We start from the raw sequence: 20,448 nt of genomic DNA on the forward strand, positions 1-20,448 counted from the left end.
TGCAGCTATCCGGACGTCAGCATTCATCCGGAGTTTGGTAGGTCCTCATGCCTTCGAGGATGCTACTGTTTTACATTCTAGCGTAGTTTAGAGTTGAGCTAGTGGAGCATGTTCCACTAGCGTTTCTTTCCTGTTTTGGTTCAGACTTTGTATTGGGGTTATTTTGACCGATATACAATTAATACTTAATGAATTATTTCTTTCAGTTGCTTATCTCTTAATTGTTAGATGGTTGATGATGAACGATTACGAAATATAAAGAATGTTTAACAAGTATGATTAATGAATCAAAAATTTTAAATTTTCCGCTAAAATAAACCTATGTAAAGTAAGAATGACGTAAGTAGGCTTGTTTGCGGCCTCTGAGAGGTCAACGACGCCGGTCTTGTCTGGGGTCTAGATTCCAGTCGTGACATTTTCATAAAAGTCACATCTTTTTCATAAAAGAGGAAGGCTAGTTTTGAAAATAAATTAATTTCATAAAAGTCACAACTATTGATAAAAGTCACAATTCTTCATTAAAATCATAATTATTGATAAAAATCGCAACTCTTCATTAAAATCACAACTTTTCATTAAAGTAACATCTTTTCATCAAAGAGGAAGACTAGTTTTGGATAAATTAATTTTAAAGGAATTCTTGTTTGTGATGGCGCCACGTAGACGAGCCGAGGGTTCTCTTTTATATAAATATATGATCTTATCCCTAATTTAAAATTTGTAAATAGTAAATTACATTTTGTCCTACATTTTTTTATTACAATAATTCCTTAAAATTTGTACCTTTCTGATACATAAACCACCATCCTGATACATTAGTTCACCATCCAGATACATTAATTATAATGCAAGAAAAAACCTTTTTGTTGAGCTAAAAAGGAATAAAATCTGAAAATTAATTAAATTTCATAAGTTACGCTTATGTTTCTTCTTACTCTCAATCATATAGAGGCAAATCCTAATAGAATGAAGAAATTCAAAATGTTAACCCCCCCTCGATCGACGAGGAAGCCTTTCAAATTTGATTCAAAAAAATTTTGTCAAAATTTTGGATAAGCGAGGTGAATTATGAAGGATACAAAAGTGATGGAATTGTTGTTGGAACAATTTCCTTTTGAATCTTCAAGTTCATCGAAGATCCTTTCAATTTTTATTCAAGATTATCAAAAAAAATGAAATTCAATATTTTTTCTTCCTTCAGTTCTACGAAGATCCTTTCAAGTTTGATTCAAAATTGTTGGAAAATTTGAGAAGATACATCATGAATATCTTTGCTATTTATCATTTTGTTATTTATGTTTCTTGTTTAAATTGATAAGTATTGTATTTATACTAGATACATTAAATAAATAATGTTTTCCATAAAATTTTGGATTTGAGATTGACACATTATTGTGCGGTAGTTACTATGTAATTGATACGTTTAGTATAAATTTGAATTTACATATCATATATAAAAAAGATAGTGCATGATATATTATTATTTATGTATCTCGTTAAGAAAGTGAGTTTTGGTCATTTTCAAACGGTCCTAGGTTCTAACTCAGGATGATTTAGAGGTAGTTCTTGATATGGTTGGAAATCCCTTTAAGAGATCTTTCCAACGCCGTCGGGTTTGTGCATTTTCAATATCGTATGAGGGAGATATGTCTATCGAAAGTTGGGTTGTTGAAGTACGGAAAGTCCCAAATTCGAAATTAAAGGACAAATTAATCTTTTCACAAATTAATTTCCTATTTCATTTTATGGGATTATTGGAGTAAAAACTAAGTTTAGTTCAGTTTTGGAAAAAATTAAATCACGATTAGGGCTTGGAGAAGAGAGAAAAGAAGAAGGAAAGAGAAAAAAGTCAAGAATTTGCCAAGAACGTCAAGATTTGCGAGTAATATTTGTCGGGGGTGATCCCTATCAAGGTATGTGAGATTTTTCGTGTTGGGTTAGTTCACCCACACACCAACTTGTTTAAATTCAGCAATTTTGAGTTGGTTGAATGATAAAAAGTGAAGTTTTTGGAGAACATTGTTGAATTCTTGTTGGTTGAGTTGTTGCATGCCTAGTGTTGATTTGATTTGTGTTTTCTGGTTTTTCGAGTCAAATATATGGATATTGAGGGTACTAATTAATGATCCTAAGTGTTTGGGACAAGAACCATGAAAGTTTAGAGGGTTTAGAAATGAAAAACGGAGAAGAAAAGTCGAAACGCCTGTCCATAGGACCTTGAAGCGCCGCGCCTCCCATAGCCCCACAGGACAATCTCTGTCGGGCCTTGGGGCCCGCTCCATCCAGAGCGCCCCAACTTGGCTTCTGAAGTTTGTAAAACGCCAAGGACGTCAGTTTTCCCCATTCATTTTCCATCTTTTCGTCCTAGTTCCTAAGTAATGTACCCACGTTTTTAGTTGATTCCAACACTCTAAGGTACATCTAAACATCATGAAATCATCTATACACATGAGATCATGAACCTTGAATCCATAATCTAATTCGAGGAAAGTTATGATCAAAGCTAAGGAGTTAAATGTTAAGTCTAGAAGTTAAGAAGCAAGTTAAAGTAAAGTTTATTAAAGTTTTCAAGAGTCTCTAATAAACATTTTAACTTTATTTTAAGACTCAAGTTTCAAGATATGCAAAGAGTAAAAAAATTTAATTTCTTCCTTCAAATAAATGGGAACTAAGTATTCCTAAGAGTTGATTTAAGGCTCAAGTATCAAGTTAAAAAAAGAGTAAAGAGTTGAATTCATTTCTCAAAACAGTTATAATGGAACTAAGTATCCCCTAAGAGTTTATAAATATTTTCACATTTAAGATAAGAGGAAACTAAGATTTCCAAAAGAGTTTTGAAGAAGAAAAGGGAACATCGATCCCAAAGGAGCCTTTGGGCTAAGCATTGAGTAATTATCTCAAACTAAAGAAAAAAAGTTGCTTTAAACACATGAGCTAAAGTATTTTGCGAGTAGTATTGAATACCGATGGGGGATGAGAGTTCATATTAACTCAAGCCTCCATGAAAATCATGTATCATCATGGGTATTAACGGGTCATACTTTTTAGATGATCACGTAAGTTAAGCTAGTGGATCCACTAAGTTAAGTAGTTCTATGCAACGGAAAAGTATAGGACAGTTCTAACAATGTTGGCAAGACGTTGTATCACCACTTAGGCTCATAGTGGTGGTTGTCGGTTAGAGAATTTCCCATAAAAACTATACTACTTCAAGGTTGAGTTTGTTATTGCATTTTCTTTAACGAACTAAGTATTTACATTGTTTTACAAGCTTTTATATATTGTATATGTCTTGTTTCTTTACATTAAGTCAAGTTATTCATGAGTTGATTAGAGCCAATGTAAGTGTTTCTTCTTACTCTCTATCAAACTTAAGTTGTTATTATCATTCCAACTCGCATACTCGTACATTCAATGTATTTATGCCAATTGGCTTGCATCATATTATGATGCAGACGCAGATAACCAGGATTAATATCATTCAGCGCCTCGTTGATCCAACTAAGCACTCGGAGTCAGTGGTGAGCCTCCTCGCATCCTGGAGGACAAATATTTCTTGCTTTCAGTCTTTCTTTTAATAGGATTTTATGGGGTCTGTCCCAACATCCATTTTAGTATTATAGAGGCTTCATAGACAGTCAAACAGTTTAGTTTCAAGTCTCTTCTTTGTATTATAGATGTTTTCCTATGAGACTTATGTGTCATTTTGGCCAAGCTATTTAATTCAAGTTATTTTATTAGAATGTTTTCTTGTATTGAGTTAAGTCTTCCGTTGAGTTAAGTAAGTCAGGCCAAGAGTACTCTCAAGGTCAACAATGGTCATTGAGTGTCGGCCACGTCCAGGGGTAGGCTCGGGGCATGACAAATATATCCAACAAATTAAGCACTTAGATGCATGAGTATCAAGTACATCATATGTATCATATAAATATCTAGTATTTATTATATGTATCTAGTATTAATTTAATGAATATATTTATATGACCTAATATTAATTTCATGTATTTATTTATATAATCTAATTTTAAATTTATGTATCTTTATGTATCTAATATTAATTTGATGTATCAATTATCAATTTCATACATTATATTCAAAAAAATGTATCTCAAATACACCGTAAGCATATACATATAATTATGTGTATCTAAATATAAAATGTAATTGGAACACACAAATTTAGGAATAAATCACAAGTATGTATTATTTGTCTTATCATTATTAAAAAAAAGTAAAAAAACAAAATTCTTCCCATTTTTTTAGCATTTGAATTTTTCTCATAGATATATATATGGTAAAACCTCTATAAATTGATTTAGGTGGAACCATGATATATTATTATTATTATGGAGATATTATTTAATCAATAAATTGATATTTATTAATTTAAAAACTGTTTGTGAAAACGTCATTTATGAACTTGAAGTCATGGTTAGTGATCTCGATTACCACAAAAAGTTGGCGTTAATATCATTTTGAATTATCCGGATGGAAGTGCTACATGCTCAGAGGATCATTACTTAGAAGAAATTGTGGATACCATAAAAAATAATAATGTTAATGATGAAGTTAAAGATGACATAGTACTATTGCAACTAGCTACGCTTGAGAAAACACTTATCACATCTAGAATTCTTTACAATTTTATGGTGCAGTTCGAAAAGACAACACCAGAATTTTTTGATGGAATAAGAAAAGTTAGAAATGAACTTCAACTAGATTCAAATTTTAACAAAAAAACACTACAGAATCATATTTAACTTGTCTTAGATATATTTGTACTTTTAAAGAATTATTAATTTATAATATTGTTGGGACCATATATTTATACAACAGTCTTCTAAAAATATATTATTTTATCATTTTATCAGAATTAGTGAATTTTTCCACTGGCCCAAGTCGAGATCGGAAGAAAATATTAACTTAGAGAGATTATTAATTTATTGAGTATTAATTTAGTGATGTTTTACTGTAATTTTTACTTAGATACAAGCAGTTTTAACTAGATATATATACACCTGAGATGTATTCAATATTGTTGCACTTGGTGTATATTTAATGATGTATTTGTTTTGTTAATTAAAAGTTGACGTAATTTTTCCATCTTGATTGAGTCGTTCCTACATTCAGATAATTCTTGGTTTGAATGTTGACAGATGAAGAGTTCGTCCCTGTAAGAAGAAATTTATGAGTGAAAATAAACAAATAAAAGTTATTTAATTTAGTACAACATTGTTAATGCGTAGTACCTTTAACAAGAATCATTCGATTTCGAGAACGCTTAGCCACTAAAGTGTTGTGAAACAACAAAATTAAAAATATAAAACTTAATTTGTTAAAACTTTTTAAAATTACATTTCAAAACATTATGAACTTCAATTCAAGTACAAAATAAAGATAAATGAAAATAATAAAACAAGGGAAAAATGACAAATATATCCAGAACTATCATAAATAATTTACAGATATCCTCCGTTTTATTTTTGGGACATTGGTGCCCCAGCAGTCCAAAAATTAGAGCGTATATTCCCTTCACTCATACGGAAGACTAAATAGGAATACGTGACGCAATCTTATCCATCGAGTCAATCTTATCCATGAGTCTGATGTCGACTCGATGGATAAGATTATGACACGTGTATGTCTGTTAGTATGAAGGGTATATATACTTTAGTTTTTGAACGACAGTGATACCAATATCCCTAAAGTATAATGAAAAATATCTACATATTAAGAGAATATTTACATACTATTTACAAATACTTTAGGAATATATTTATCTTTTTTTCCTATAAATTAATAAAAATAAACTTATATATTTAATGGTGATTTGAATATATAAATATGTATTGAGATGAAGGAAGAAAAAGGGTTAAGTGGGGGCAATGACAGATGGAAGAAAGATAGATTAGAAAGAAAGGGTGGGGTACATCGGCAGATGGAAGAAAGAGGGAGAAAGAAAGAGTGCTGGTGGACCGTTTGGGGAGGGTTCGTTTGACTTGTGAATATATCATTAATTAATGAGTTTAAGATAATTATTTAATGTTATATTTAGATTTTGATTAAATTTTATATGGCATAAATATTAAAAATAATAATATATATAATTATTTTAAATTAGGAATAAACATAGTATATATAATAGTGATATATGTGTAATTAGATAATGACATAATATATAAATGTGCTTTGAATTATATTTATGCCTTTTAATTTTGGGTGTGCATAAATAAATATTTAAACTTAGGCCTAAGTCATCTGCGGCCCCTTAAAGTTGTCCACATAATTCACTTAGACACCTCAACTAAAGTTTGTACCTATTGAACACCTATGCCCCTTAAAACTAATACCCATTGGACATTTTTTTGTTAATCAGCAAAAAAACTGAAATGTGTGTAATACACTCGCTATGACATGGCGATGGCATGACATAATGACAAATTGAATGATGACACGTGGTATTTGAGTCCAAAAAGTTATTTAAAAAATAAAACTTTAAAAGACAACTATTTTAATCTATTTAACTAATTAAAAAATTAAAAAGAATTCTAAAAAAAAAATCCACCCATCCATGGCAATTCTTTCTTTTCCTCCATCGTCATTCCAACTTTAACATCCCTCAATGTATTTTCAACATTAACATTCTTTTCCGTTTAATGAGAAGAATGTCAAGATAATGAGAAGAGTACCAATTGATAGATCAATTGATGTAGGTTTTAGGGTTTTAATAGGACATCTTCACTTGAACACCAACAAGTCCAACGAACTTCTCTTAAAAATTAAACGCAAAAATCGACTTCTTAAATTACAGCATGTGAAAGAGTTGTTGAGTTCGAATATAAAGATTTTTCGATGGATGGCCGCCGGTAGCATAAAACTTCCGACTCTTTTTGAATAGGCAAAAAATGGTGGGTTGAAGCCTGAAGGAAGATGAGCGTGAGTTTTTTTTTCTTTTTTTAATGATTTACAAGATTTTAAATTAATTTTTTTTATATATTTAATCAATGCATGCCAAGTGTCAACAAAGTAGGTATAAATATTTTAAAAAAAATTTAAAAAAATGCATTCATGTGCTCAGCAGTAGTGAGATACACTTATTTTGCCACATCAGCGTTTTGTGTTTAATAAGCACATTTCTTGATAATTTAGGTGTTCAATAGGTATAAGTCCTAGTTTAGGTGTCTAAGTGAATTATGTGGACAACTTTAAGGGGCCGCAGATGACTTAAGCCTTAAACTTGTATAAAGTTGAACAAATAGATGCACATATTCTACATGTCTATCTTTTGTACTATGTGTATTGTATCATGTAGGACTCATGTGTTTATTTATTTAAAAATTAAATAGTTAAAATATTTACTTGTGTATTATAAAAAATAAAAGGTTAAAATTAAAATTTAAAATCAAGTATACGTATTATGCCTGAGATAATTATTCTTATTTTGATGATTAATAATAGAAGAAAGGGCGGACAAAATATGTGTGTAAAATGAGAATGAAAATTCCAAAATGAGCTAAGTCATTCCTCCTCGGTTTTCCACCAAATAATGAGTGTGGTTGCTTTAAAAAGAAAAATGTAAACTTGTTTTCAGCAGTAGTAAATAAAATACAAAAAAAAGAAGTAGATTTTGATAAAATAAAAAATTGCAAGTAGGATAGGAGAGTAGATCGCTGTTGGAGTTGACCTGTATGTATTGTATCATCTTCTCCTTCTTCTTCCCATCAAATTCATGTCTTATTAGATCTATCAATATCAATATTCTTGAAGAAAACAAGTGCTACTAGTATTGGATGAGGAAACTGAGCTGAGTGCTGGGGATTTTGATTGTTTGATGGGCAACGCATGCCGTGGATCTTTCGGAGGCAAAACTTTTCAGGGCTACCCTCAGCCTCAAGATCACTCAGAATCCAATTCCAATCCCAAACATAATTCCGATTCCCCCAACCCAAAAAAAGAACAACAACCCCTCGTCACCATGAATCGTACAAGCACTAACCAGTCCTATTACGTCCTCGGTCATAAGACCCCTAACATTCGTGATCTATACACCCTCGGCCGCAAACTAGGACAAGGCCAGTTTGGCACCACTTACTTATGCACCGAATTGTCTTCCGGTATCGACTACGCATGTAAATCTATTGCCAAGAGAAAACTCATCTCTAAGGAGGATGTAGAAGATGTCAGGAGGGAAATTCAGATAATGCACCATTTGGCTGGTCACAAAAACATCGTTTCCATCAAGGGTGCTTATGAGGATCCTTTGTATGTTCATATTGTCATGGAACTTTGTGGTGGCGGTGAATTGTTTGACCGCATAATTCAAAGAGGACACTACACCGAGAGAAAGGCTGCCGATTTGACTAAAATTATTGTGGGTGTTGTTGAGGCATGCCATTCACTTGGAGTTATGCATAGAGATCTCAAACCTGAGAATTTCTTGTTGGTTAACAAGGATGATGATTTCTCTCTCAAGGCCATTGATTTTGGACTCTCTGTATTCTTTAAGCCAGGTAAATCTCTTACTTTCTTCTGTTTTTTTACATTCTAGCTTCTAGTGCAGCTAGACGGACATATTACGGCTCTGTGTAGTTGTTCATGCTCATGCTGGTAGGCTACTACTAATGAAGTATGATCTTGGAGATTCTTTTTATGCACCAACTCTCTATCTAGATGAATAGTTAGCTACTTTTAACATTGATTTGGTGGCTCCTTAAATTGGTATGTTGGTTTGATGGATTTTGTTGCTTGCTTCTTCAGGCCAAATTTTCACAGATGTTGTTGGGAGTCCATACTACGTTGCTCCTGAGGTGCTTTTGAAGCATTATGGTCCAGAAGCAGATGTTTGGACAGCAGGGGTCATACTCTATATCCTGCTAAGTGGAGTTCCACCATTCTGGGCTGGTATGTTTATAATTTTATGCAGTATAGCTGTAACTTTTCTGATTTTTGTCTTTTTAACTTACCATCTAAATTGTTCAGAAACACAGCAGGGGATATTTGATGCAGTTCTGAAAGGGCACATTGATTTTGACTCAGATCCTTGGCCTCTAATATCAGAGAGTGCAAAGGATCTCATCCGGAAGATGTTATGCATGCGACCCCCAGAGCGGTTAACTGCTCATGAAGTATTATGTAAGTTTATTTACCTTATAAGTCATATTGACCTAACATTTTTACTGGTTACTGAATGGATCATTTTTTTCTCCCATGATATAAATATGGTTTTGCTTGTTTAATAGTTGTTATATCAAGAGATACTGTGTTGTGACAGTGTTGATGTTCTGTCAGACTTATAAGAACCCTCTTAACTTTTTTCTGGACTGTGCTTCTGGTGGCAGAACATTGAGAACCTTATTGACTACTAATTTATGTAAAAAACTGTTAGTTTAGCAGTAGAGAGGAGTTTCTCATGCTTGAACTATAACTTGTTAGGTTATCTATGAGCCCTTTGGAAATATCAGGTTTATTTTCTGTATTTCTGGTTTAAAAAATAAATTTGGATTGACTACAAGCTGTAATAGATCAATTTGCACTGCATAAAGTGGATCAAGTCATTGTATTTCTCAAATTTCAATTGTATTGTCTATCTATGCCTGCTTGTATGGTGTCTTTCATGTAACCAGCTGCTGTTCTGGTGTTATGGTTTCCTCTAAAATTCTGCAGGTCATCCTTGGATTTGTGAAAATGGTGTTGCTCCTGATAGAGCACTTGATCCTGCTGTACTTTCTCGCCTCAAACACTTTTCTGCAATGAACAAATTAAAAAAGATGGCTCTGCGGGTATGCATATATATATGTGTGTGTATATATATCTAGGCATAACTTTTTTGCCCAAGTCTGTTAATTATGGTTCTTCAGTGTCCATAAACCTCATTATTAAAGTTACACAAGAAAATGCTGATTATGTCCTTTGGGCTAAGTTGTGTGGACTCTTCAGTTTCGATGGCGCACCAGTGTCGGATTCTCCAAAAATACACTCCTTATGGAGAAGCCGACACACACCCATTGACATTTTTGAAGCGTCCAAGCAACATAGCTTCTTGGAGGTGTGTAACCAAATGATGCAATTATTGATGTTTTCATACTTAATATGCATTTAGGTGATTGCTGAAAGTTTGTCAGAGGAGGAGATTGCCGGTCTTAAGGAGATGTTTAAGGCCATGGATACTGATAACAGTGGTGCAATTACATTCGATGAACTAAAAGCTGGTTTGAGAAAATATGGCTCTACTCTGAAGGATATAGAGATACGGGAACTTATGGATGCGGTAAGAAAATCTAGACTGCAAACTGATTCTGTTTATTTTGTGCATCTGGTGATGTGACTCTACACAAAGGTTCATAGGAGCAGAAAAATGTAAAATGACATAAGATCACTAACTAATGGTCAAATCTCAAGGTTATTTGATGTGCAAATACTAGAGTCAGATTGGGATTTGGCACTTTACTTTGTTTAATTAATTATGTACATTCATGAAGGAGCACTTAAAACTCAATGTAGTTGCTAAAACTTCACTGGAAAGGTGCCCAATTTTTTTTTTTTGTGTATGTGTATGATAAGTTTCTGATAACTGAGGAGGTAGTGCAGGCTTACCAAGTAGTTGGCACCACATATATGCTTCATCAGAAACAACTTTCTGTTAATGGTTCTAGTTGTATCTTTAATTAGGCCCGTGATAATCTTTGTATTTCTCCCTAAACATGTCTGTCTATGAGGTACATGCGGAAGTGCTTATCTAACTCTTTAAGGCCATTGATGTAATATTACTGTTTTCAGGCTGATGTGGACAATAGTGGAACTATTGACTATGGAGAATTCATAGCAGCAACAATTCACCTTAACAAATTGGACCGCGAGGAACATCTCATGGCAGCATTTCAGTATTTTGACAAGGATGGAAGTGGTTATATTACAGTAGATGAGCTCCAGCAGGCCTGTGCAGATCATAACATTACAGATGTATTCTTTGAGGATATTATCAGAGAAGTTGATCAGGATAACGTAAGTTAATTATATTGAGGATAAAGTTGAAGTATTATTGGAACTTATCAATAAAAAAGTGGACACAAATTAGTAGATTAAATTTCTTCATGTTTTGCAGTTCTACTGATTTATCTCTCTACTACTCATAATTTTTTTGCAACAAAAACTATTTTTTTTTATAAAAAAGCACTTTAATATGAAACACTTTTTGTGCAACAAAAACGAAAATTAAAAAAATATAGCACTTTAAGATTTCATATGAATCTTTTCCTTGAGATAAAATGTTATTGACAATGTAGTGTATGTATGGAAAATACGGATATTACTAAATGATCATATGTGAGCTTAATAATATAGTTAATTTACCTCTCTCTCTCTATATATATAAAGAGAACCCTAGGCTGCCTAAGTGGCGCCACCACAAATCAGGATTCCCTTTTAATTTATTTATTTCCAAAATTAGCCTTCCCTTTCATCAAAAGTTGTGACTTATGAAACTTTGCGACTTTTACAAAGAGTTGTAACTTTTATGAAAGTTGTAACTTTTATGAAAGTTGTAACTTTTATGTAGAGTTGTGACTTTTCCAAAGGATTATTACATTTCCGATAAGACACCATAACCATTTATTCACACTATCCTTTTGTTGTCTATAAATAGAGGAATTTTCTTTCATTTTAAAACGACGAAAATTCTAAATTTTTTCTTCTGCTTATGCACAATTAAATATTTGTGTACTTTGCTCCTGTTGAGTGGTTCACTGACATCATTGTTTTTGAATCTATACAACGGTGAATATAATCGTTCTATCCTAAAAGTATCTATTCATTCTTTTGTTACAAATCTTGGTATGTTTTTTACGCTCATTTATGCTTATGTTATTAGTTGTTTTTGAGTACATGTTTTAAACTTTGTTGTTTATGTTTATGTTTATGTTGAAATAAAGATATGTTAATCAAGAATTTGATGTAGTGATGTCATGTAGATTAAAATTCTTGAACTTATAAAATAAATGACTTTGATCTTTATAGAGTTTTAGTGGCTAAAAGATTCATGGGATGTTCAAGAAGAAACTTTTGAGTGTTCAAAAGTTATGGTGGTTCTACTCTACCATGGAGTTTAGTTATTCAACTTTCTATCTTATCTAGACATTCAATCGATTAGTGACATTCAAAAAATAAAGGAAAATGTAGCGGGATGGTAAGTATTATACTCAACCTTAATTAAAAGTTTGGGATTCAAATATTTGATTGGAGTCAATGAATTACCCCCTTAGGATGAATCTACATTAATCAATTATTAAAGAAATAATTATCTCCTTATAAACATTAGATTAAAAGTTGCAAAAAGATTAAAGCTTTAACCATATTGATCGGAACATAAACAACAAAATATGCATTTTGGGTATCAAAGTAGTGTCATACATAATGATTTGAATAAGGGTCTTGCCAAGACATCATTTAATCCGAATTATTTGAGTGACTTGCCTTATTTCATTGAAATTCCAAGAGATGTTTTTTAAAATTTTAATTAACTTATCAAGCACACAACTAATTATATAAAATGTATAATATTTAGATTTTGTATGTAGAGGGAGGCCTTGAATAAGAGAAGAACTCTCGCAATTGATGAATAAAATGTTTGTACCACTTTTGGAAAATACAAATATAGACAATGAAACAATTACCTATCTTTTCTAAAGATTTGGTGATGAATAACTACAGTAAAATGAAGAATCAATAACTAAATCCATAAACACGTAGAATCAAATCGTTTTAAGTTTAAAAAAATATTTTATTTTGTCTTTGGATAAAATATTCTTGACAATTTATTGTTGGGTTGTACCCATTCGAAAACACTTATATTATCAAATGTTCAGAAGTAGATTATTACCGTAGTTTACCACCGCGCGAAAAGCATGCAATTTACCTTGTTAAATTACAAGTGCTCAGATGCAATGATATGCTTTGAAAATTATTTTTGAAGAACTTCTCGTAGTTCTGTTTGGTCTGACTGCATTCGTGCCAGCTACTCACTTTTTGGCGTCACTTCATAATCTAAGTAGTTTTGTGTATTCAAAGGCATAATGAGAAGACAAAGCTGACATAATTGTCCAAAGAAAAGAAAAAAGACAAAGAAATTGTAGCATAATAAACAGGAATGGGTACCGTTACAGACATTTCTGTCTTTCTTCAAATCAAACAAAATTTGTTGTATTTTGATTAGTTTTCTGGAGCCTCAGTATTGGATTAGGGCCTCAGCTGCAGCCGTGATACAGGCAAATTGTTATGCTTTAGGAGATCTGTATTTTAAATGGATGGAATGATTCTTTTGGAATCTCTACATCTCTTGATGCTTCATTTGACTAGCTATTTAGTTGATCTTCTGGTGGATTCCCTTTTCAGGATGGACGTATTGATTATGGAGAATTTGTTGCTATGATGCAAAAAGGAAATCCATGCATAGGAAGACGAACAATGCGAAATAGTCTGAATTTCAGCATGAGAGATGCGCCCGGAGCTCATTAGCTTTTTGAATGGACACATGATGTAGGTATTTCCCCTTTTTTATTTTTGTAACCGTTTCTTTGGCAATGAATTTGAAGAAATCTTTCCTTGTTCTGTCCTTGAGAAATTGGATTGGTTGGAGTATATTTGTTTAACATTAAGAGTTTCTTTTTCCCTCTTGAGGATAATAAAATTTTATAAATAACAGCATGAGTGTTTGCTGTAAAACTCTACAGGTGCAGCAAAAAAAATTACATTCAGCAAAAGTATATCCCATCTTATCCTGTTGGTACACTAGCATGTCACAGATAGATTCAGCTTCCTCCCCAATCCTCCATTTTACACCATTAACAAAAATAAATTTCAGATACAGAGTTCTCTTTCATTCCCATCTTTTATATAATGCTGGTTTCTTTTCTTTTGGTAAAATTTTGATGTATCAAATTTGACGATTGTCCGACATGGCTATGTGAGGAACTTTCCTAAGGGAGCACTAAGGGTGTCAAATGTGTGGGTGGAGGCAGTGGGGGACTGAAATTGAAGAGGTTAAAATGGGCTGAGCTAAAAGTCATGTTGGATCATAACCCACTCAAACTTACTTTGGGCTAACATGGGCTAGAATCTTGATTGGGTTATGACCTATCCAATTTGACCTGCTTAATCTAAACTAAACTATATTAAACACTTGCTATAATTTATGACAGATGTCATTCAACCCATAGAATCGTACAGATCTGTACTAACTTTTCATTTAGGAGCATCTCCTTGTAGAGTAAATTGATGTAGACTTTATAGTATGGGACCAACTTCATAATTTTGCAACTCATTTAATAGTGTATTTATGAGAATTATTGAAAAGAATATTATTGAATTGTGTGTCTACATTATTACATTGAGACTTTATTTATAGACACTATATTATACTCCTTTTCCAACTAGGACACTACAATACCATCCTTTTCTAAGTAGGATTCTATATACTATTTCTATTCCTATTCCTATTCTAAGTAGAATGGTATATATTATTCTTGTTCCTTTTTTGATTCTAACACTCCCCCTCAAGCTGGTGCATACAAGTTATATATACTTTGCTTGTTACAAATGTAATTAATATGAGGACCAATGAGAGGCTTGATGAAGATATCTGCAAGTTGATCACTTGACTCACAAATTTTGTAACAATATCTCCCGACTTCCCAGACCAAGCTTGAGAAGAACGTTTCATATCATCGAGTGACTTGCACAATCAACATATAAGGCTGCTAGACTCCCTCGGAGCAATAAGACCAAGTGGTTGCTCCATATATACTTCTCCATCGAGATCCCAGCCCAAATATGTAAGTATATCCTTTTGGATAAAGTGAATCTAAAACAAAGAGAATATTGCTTGAAAACTTGGATTTTTTTGGGAACTCGGATATGTTGGACTTTGCACAACATTGACAAAGTTGAAACTATTTAAATCAGACCTAAGGAGTCACCGAAAAGACGTACGGTGCTTCGAAAATTAGATATGAGAAAGTAGTCACCAAAAAGACGCATGATGTTGTGCAAATTAGATATGAGAAAGTAGTCACCAAGAAGATGAGACAGTGCTACATAAATTAAATATGAAAAAGTAGTCACTGATAAGATGGCACGGTGCTACACAAATTAAATATGAAAAAGTAGTCATCAAAAAGATGGTGCGATGCTACACAAAAGTAAATAGTCACCGGAATGATGACATGATGCTACAAAAATGAAATATGAGAGTAGTCACCTGAAGGATGACACAGTGCCACATAAATTGAACATAAAAAAATAGTCACCAGAAACATGATGCGGTGCTACACAAATTAAGAGCCTGTTTGGCTCAGCTTAAAAGCTGGTCAAACTGACTTAAAATCTGATTTTTGACTTATTTAACTGTTTGACAATACTCAAAATAGCTTATTTTAAGTTAAAAAAAACTTATTTTAAGCCAAAAGTTAAAAGGTGGGGTAGGGGTGCTTTTTTTTTTTAGCTTATAAGCTGTTTTAAGTTGACCATATTTTTATGTTTTTTCCCTTAATATTTTTATACAATCTCCAAATTATCCATATAACCCTAACATCTCTTTCTTCTATTTTTCCCTTTTCACGTTTGGCATAACAACTTCAGCACTTTTATCCAAACGCATAACTGCTTATTTTAAAAATAAGTTTCAGCACTTTCAAAAGTACTTTTTTAAAGCTGCTTTTATTAAGCCCATCCAAACGGGCTCTAAATATATAAATAATAGTCACCGGAAGATGACACACTGCTACAAATCAAATTTAAGAAAGTAGTCACCGAAATGATAGCACAGTGCCACACAAATTAGATATGAGAAAGTAGTCGCCATGACAACCCTAGAAAGTCGTGCATATATCAGTGACCCTAATTTGGTTAACATTACCAATGGCAAGAGGGGAGATAGATATGAGTCATAGCCGCCCTACACCGACGAAATCTTTTTTTGATTTTCTACCGAGATCGTAGGAGCTTTGATACCATGTGGAAATATTGAAAAAGAACATTGTTGAATTGGTCTCTAGATTATAACATCGAGACCTATTAATAGGGCACTACCTTAGACTCAAATTCCAACTAGGACACTACCATACAATCCTATTCTAAGTAGTATTTTATGTACTATTTTTATTCCTATTACTAGTATTTTATGTACTATTTTTATTCCTGTTACTATTCTAAGTATGATGGTATATATTATTCTTGTTCATATTCCTATTCAAACAGTAATAATTTGACATATAGAATGTAGGCAATTATTTTTTAATATGACATGGCATGCAAAATAATGTGTTGTTAAAGAATCAAATAACAATAATCAAGTGACTTTAGAATTCCAAAAGAGAGACCATGATAGATCATTATCATATTAGGTAATAAAAAATAAGGATTCGGTAACAAAATGCAAGAAGGTGAAATGAATTTTTAAGATATTTCAGTTTGCCAAAAATAAGCATATTAGGTTAGTATATGAGGAAAAAAAACAGTTTTATTCGAATTGGTTAAACTCAGTTCTCATTTTCATATCAAGTGAAAAGGTCAATATAAACTAAAGAGATGATGATTGTCCCATCTTTGCACATGTAGTCCGGTTAGAATGGGGATTGAATTGACATAGAACTTGGGCTAAGTGGGTTATAATTATACGGGTTAAGACGTAGCACATTATTAAATTATCATGAGCTCAACCCATAAATTTTGGGCTCCTAATATCTGAGCTTCATTTGACACCCCAAGTAAGGAGTGCCACGCACGAGCATGGCAAAAAGCAAGGGGAACTTTTCTTTTTGGGAGAAATCATTTGATTGCATATTGAATACATAAAGCACATTCCAACAAATTCAAATTTTAGAAGTTTCATATGGTGACTACATTTTAGCTTCCCGTCAATTACCCCAACCTTCTTCATTTATCCAGATGTGGGACGGACACGGTGAAGCTCACATAGATTGAGTTAGGTAAAATATTTATCTGTGGAGAAAAATATTACCCCCTGTTCCATTTTGTGTGACAAGTTGAAAAATATGTGTGGTTAAATTGACTAATTTTCTGAGTGAATTTGAACATTGATATTCATTTTCTAAAAATAAAGTTTTACATCTTTAAAAACTATATAAAAAGTATTGTAAGTCACAATAGTTTACAATTCAAAATATTAAAGAAGTATTTTAAAAAAAACATGGTCAAAGAAAAACTTATTTTACACTCCAGATAGTTATAGGTTACATAAAGTGGAGCAAAGTACTCTTATCAATACTCTTAACCATAGGTCTGGAATTCGAGTACCCATAGAATAGAGTTCCTTTTGTTAGGGAGCGGGTGGGAACCAAAAAAAAAAGTGGAACAAAGGGAGTACTAAAGTATACTTATGGAAGTTAATATAAAATCTGAAGATAAGCGTTAAAAACATACCTAAACTATCCTTTTTTTTTTAGTTTCATACTTGAAGTATTGAGTGTGAGTTTTCTACCTAAACTATCACTTATTAATTTGAGAAACACATCTTTCTTTTATTATACTCTATCATGGTGTGTAATACACTCCTTTTATTTAAAAATTGTTATATTACAATCCACATGGACAAAACGTTTCACCTTGACAAAAAATAAATAATTAGTATTAGTTAAAGTTAAGTATTAAAGTATTGCTATCCCCCCCCCCCCCTCCCCCAAAAAAAAAATTATAAAATAAAATGTAAAATATTTTTTTTACCCAACTCCAATCTTTCCTCTCAACGTACTCCCCCATCCCAAATTTTTAGTTTATTTTGTTCAAAAAAAATAAATCCCTTCGAATAATAATTTAGATATAGTTAAATTTATTTTATTTCTTGAAAAAAAATTCTACCCTAACATAACTCCCCTCTTCCATTTTTTTTCTCGTTTTGTATTAGATATGTATTTTCTTTTCTAAAAAAGTATTTTTTAACTTGCCGCAAGACTTTTCATAAAATAAAACTTTTATTTCTGTTAATTTGGTATGCAAGTAGAAAAGAATGTTTTCCTAAAAATATATGTACACATCTAACACAAAACTAGAAAAATGTATAAAATTAAATTAGGAGCGGAGGGTTAGATGGGGTGGGGTAGAATATTATTTTATTTTACTTTTTTTTTAAAAAATAATATCAAAATTATTTTTAGGAAGGAGTGGGGGAGGGGGTGACGCCTAAATTTCAAAAAATAATTTTAGAAATAATAGGACGTGGGGTTGTCCGGGGATGAGGGTTGAGATGATGGAGTGGGGTAAGAAATATTTTAATTTTTTAAAAAATGGTAATACTTTAATCTTTAGTTTTTAGCTAATATTAATAGTTTTTTAATTTTTGTCAAGTTGGAATAATTTATCCATGTGCAATGCCATGAGGCAAGGTTTTTGCAAATAAATGAGAAAAGTGTATTAGACACCACTGAGGTGTGTTTTTCAAACTAATAAGTGATAGTTTAGGTATGAAAATTCAAAAAAAAAAAAGAAAAGAAATAGTTTAGGTGTGTTTTGACACTTATGTCTAATCTGAAAGATATTATTAGTTGTACAAGTGTGAAAAAACACCCCAGGATGTTCCCAAGTGAACAAATAGAAAGTGGGGTCGAAATGGGAAATATACCATCAGTTGTCAATGAAGTTGAAATAAAATCATGAGAGAGTTCCAATCCTAGTAGAAGCAAAAAGAAATTAGCCGATTTCTTCCAATATGTCTTAAGTTTCAGCTGTCAAGATTACTGCCTGGTACCTTTGGGTGGAGGATACATGCACCTAGTGGAATAGTCAAGATACATGCATGTTGGGTTGAAGGCACCTTAGTCTTATAGAATTGTCAAATCAGAATATTTAGTATGATGTATCATGTGTTCTTGAACACTCGTAGAACTAATTCTGTTTTCCAACCATTAGTTGACTCTATCAAAAGAATATCAAGTTGAAGCTAGTTGAGATGTAGGTAGAATATCTATTAACCAACTTATCTCCATGTAGTTCTATTCAGTTCCATTTCATCCAATATTGTATAATTTACCTTAAAACTACAAGTCCGATGTGTTCCACACTTTCAGGAATATAAAAGTCTAACACTGTGCCTATTATCAGCTAACAAGTAACAACTCTCTATTTCAAATAGCTGGCATTGCCTACATGGATCATTTACTTTTGTTAGGTTACGGTCTTAGTTAAGTTCTACCAGAGATATTGCACGTCCTTTAGGATAACTCATCTCCTTGTGATTTTAGGTGTACTTTGCTTATTTGAAATGATGCAAGGTTTTATTACTTTTTTTTTCTAAGAGATTTTCATTGTATATGTATCCACCAAAAGAATAATACGAAGAAAAAAAATGAGAGAGGAAGAAACAGATCTGCTTCCAAGTTGTGACATAATTTTATCGAAAAGAAAAAGAATATTCAGAGGCCCAGGTGCCACTGAGTTAACTCGCCATTCTTCTCTTCTTTAGACAAGCCTGATAAGGAAAGCTGATTCTTAACAATGTGTTGGGCATCAAAGGTTTTCTTTTGTTCTCCTTCAAAATGCACATAGGTAAGGTACTTATTCATAGTACAATTATTTGGCATATATTGTAGTTACACACGTGCTTGTGTACTTGTTCTACTAAAATGTTGTTATGACTTTGTAAGCTAGGTTAAATATCACAGAACATGGTGCATCTTTCATTTGGAGCATGAACTTGTGTTTCACTCTTGGTCAAGTTATGTGTAAAAGGTATTCTGACATTCATGTCAGCTAGTTTGCAGGTTTTTACAGATAATAGAGCAGAGGCAATGAAACTGCCGTAACAATGTCTGGTACTCTTTTCTAAAAGTAGTATGCCATGCTCTCAAGTATAACTAGAAGTGCTTGTAGACTGTGCCTCAACAAAATGTGAAATCTCTGTCGTGTGTGAAATCATTTCAGCTACCTAGTGTTCTTTAGTTGAGGCTTCATGCTTGCTTCAGTTAGAAGGTGGTTCACCTTGAGGTGTATCCTTGTCAATTACATAATTATGTATTTTACCCATTGGTTTTTCTCTATCGGGAGATTGTTTTTAAGGAAAAGAACACGATTTGTTGTAACAATTTACGCAAGCTATATTTGCAGAACATGGTCAGTCATTTATGATGACGTGCTTAATTATTCTCAACATATTCTGAGACTCTCCTTTTCAGCTTAAGTTGATGGCTTCTTTTATGTCAAAACATGATTGAAGGACATGAGTGGCCTTTGAATTCAGTTTTTGGGAATTCGATTTTGAAGAAAAGTTGCATGTTCCAATTACTTTTTGAGAAACCTAGTTTATGTTTTTTGTTAAAAAAAAAAACCAATTTTGCTGGATTTTACTTTTTAGAAAGAAAAACTAGGTTTGATATTTGAAAAAAGAAATGTTGCGCTTATTTTCTTGCTAGTGCAATAGTAATAATAACTAATAAGGCAGAGAGA

At 32.4% G+C, this 20,448-nt stretch overlaps 1 protein-coding gene across 6 annotated transcripts; it reads left to right on the plus strand.

Annotated features, from left to right (window-relative positions):
- The first annotated feature begins 6,947 nt into the window (after positions 1-6,947).
- Positions 6,948-20,154, plus strand: LOC101258311 (calcium-dependent protein kinase 5). 6 transcript variants are annotated; one of them, XM_010317125.3, is made up of 8 exons: positions 6,948-8,510; positions 8,758-8,901; positions 8,980-9,132; positions 9,664-9,779; positions 10,100-10,267; positions 10,777-11,001; positions 13,387-13,534; positions 19,756-20,154. In XM_010317125.3, exons 1-7 carry the CDS (start codon positions 7,832-7,834, stop codon positions 13,507-13,509), a joined length of 1,608 nt encoding a protein of 535 aa, XP_010315427.1. In that variant the 5' UTR covers positions 6,948-7,831; the 3' UTR covers positions 13,510-13,534; positions 19,756-20,154. The 6 variants fall into 6 exon arrangements, with proteins under 6 accessions (XP_010315427.1, XP_004231103.1, XP_010315429.1 ...); XM_004231055.5 differs by having other exon boundaries at positions 19,760-20,154; XM_010317127.3 differs by having other exon boundaries at positions 19,767-20,154.
- The last annotated feature ends 294 nt before the right edge of the window (positions 20,155-20,448 follow it).

The sequence above is a fragment of the Solanum lycopersicum genome, chromosome 1 (genome assembly GCF_036512215.1).
Source record: "Solanum lycopersicum chromosome 1, SLM_r2.1".
NCBI lineage: Eukaryota > Viridiplantae > Streptophyta > Magnoliopsida > Solanales > Solanaceae > Solanum > Solanum lycopersicum.

Bases quoted from the DNA above. Each gene is read 5' to 3' on its own strand.
- LOC101258311 (XM_010317125.3), top strand. From the start codon at position 7,832: ATGGGCAACGCATGCCGTGGATCTTTCGGAGGCAAAACTTTTCAGGGC. The intron at 8,511-8,757 runs GTAAATCTCTTA...TTGCTTCTTCAG, and splicing joins CTCTGTATTCTTTAAGCCAG to GCCAAATTTTCACAGATGTT. The intron at 9,133-9,663 runs GTAAGTTTATTT...AAAATTCTGCAG, and splicing joins AACTGCTCATGAAGTATTAT to GTCATCCTTGGATTTGTGAA.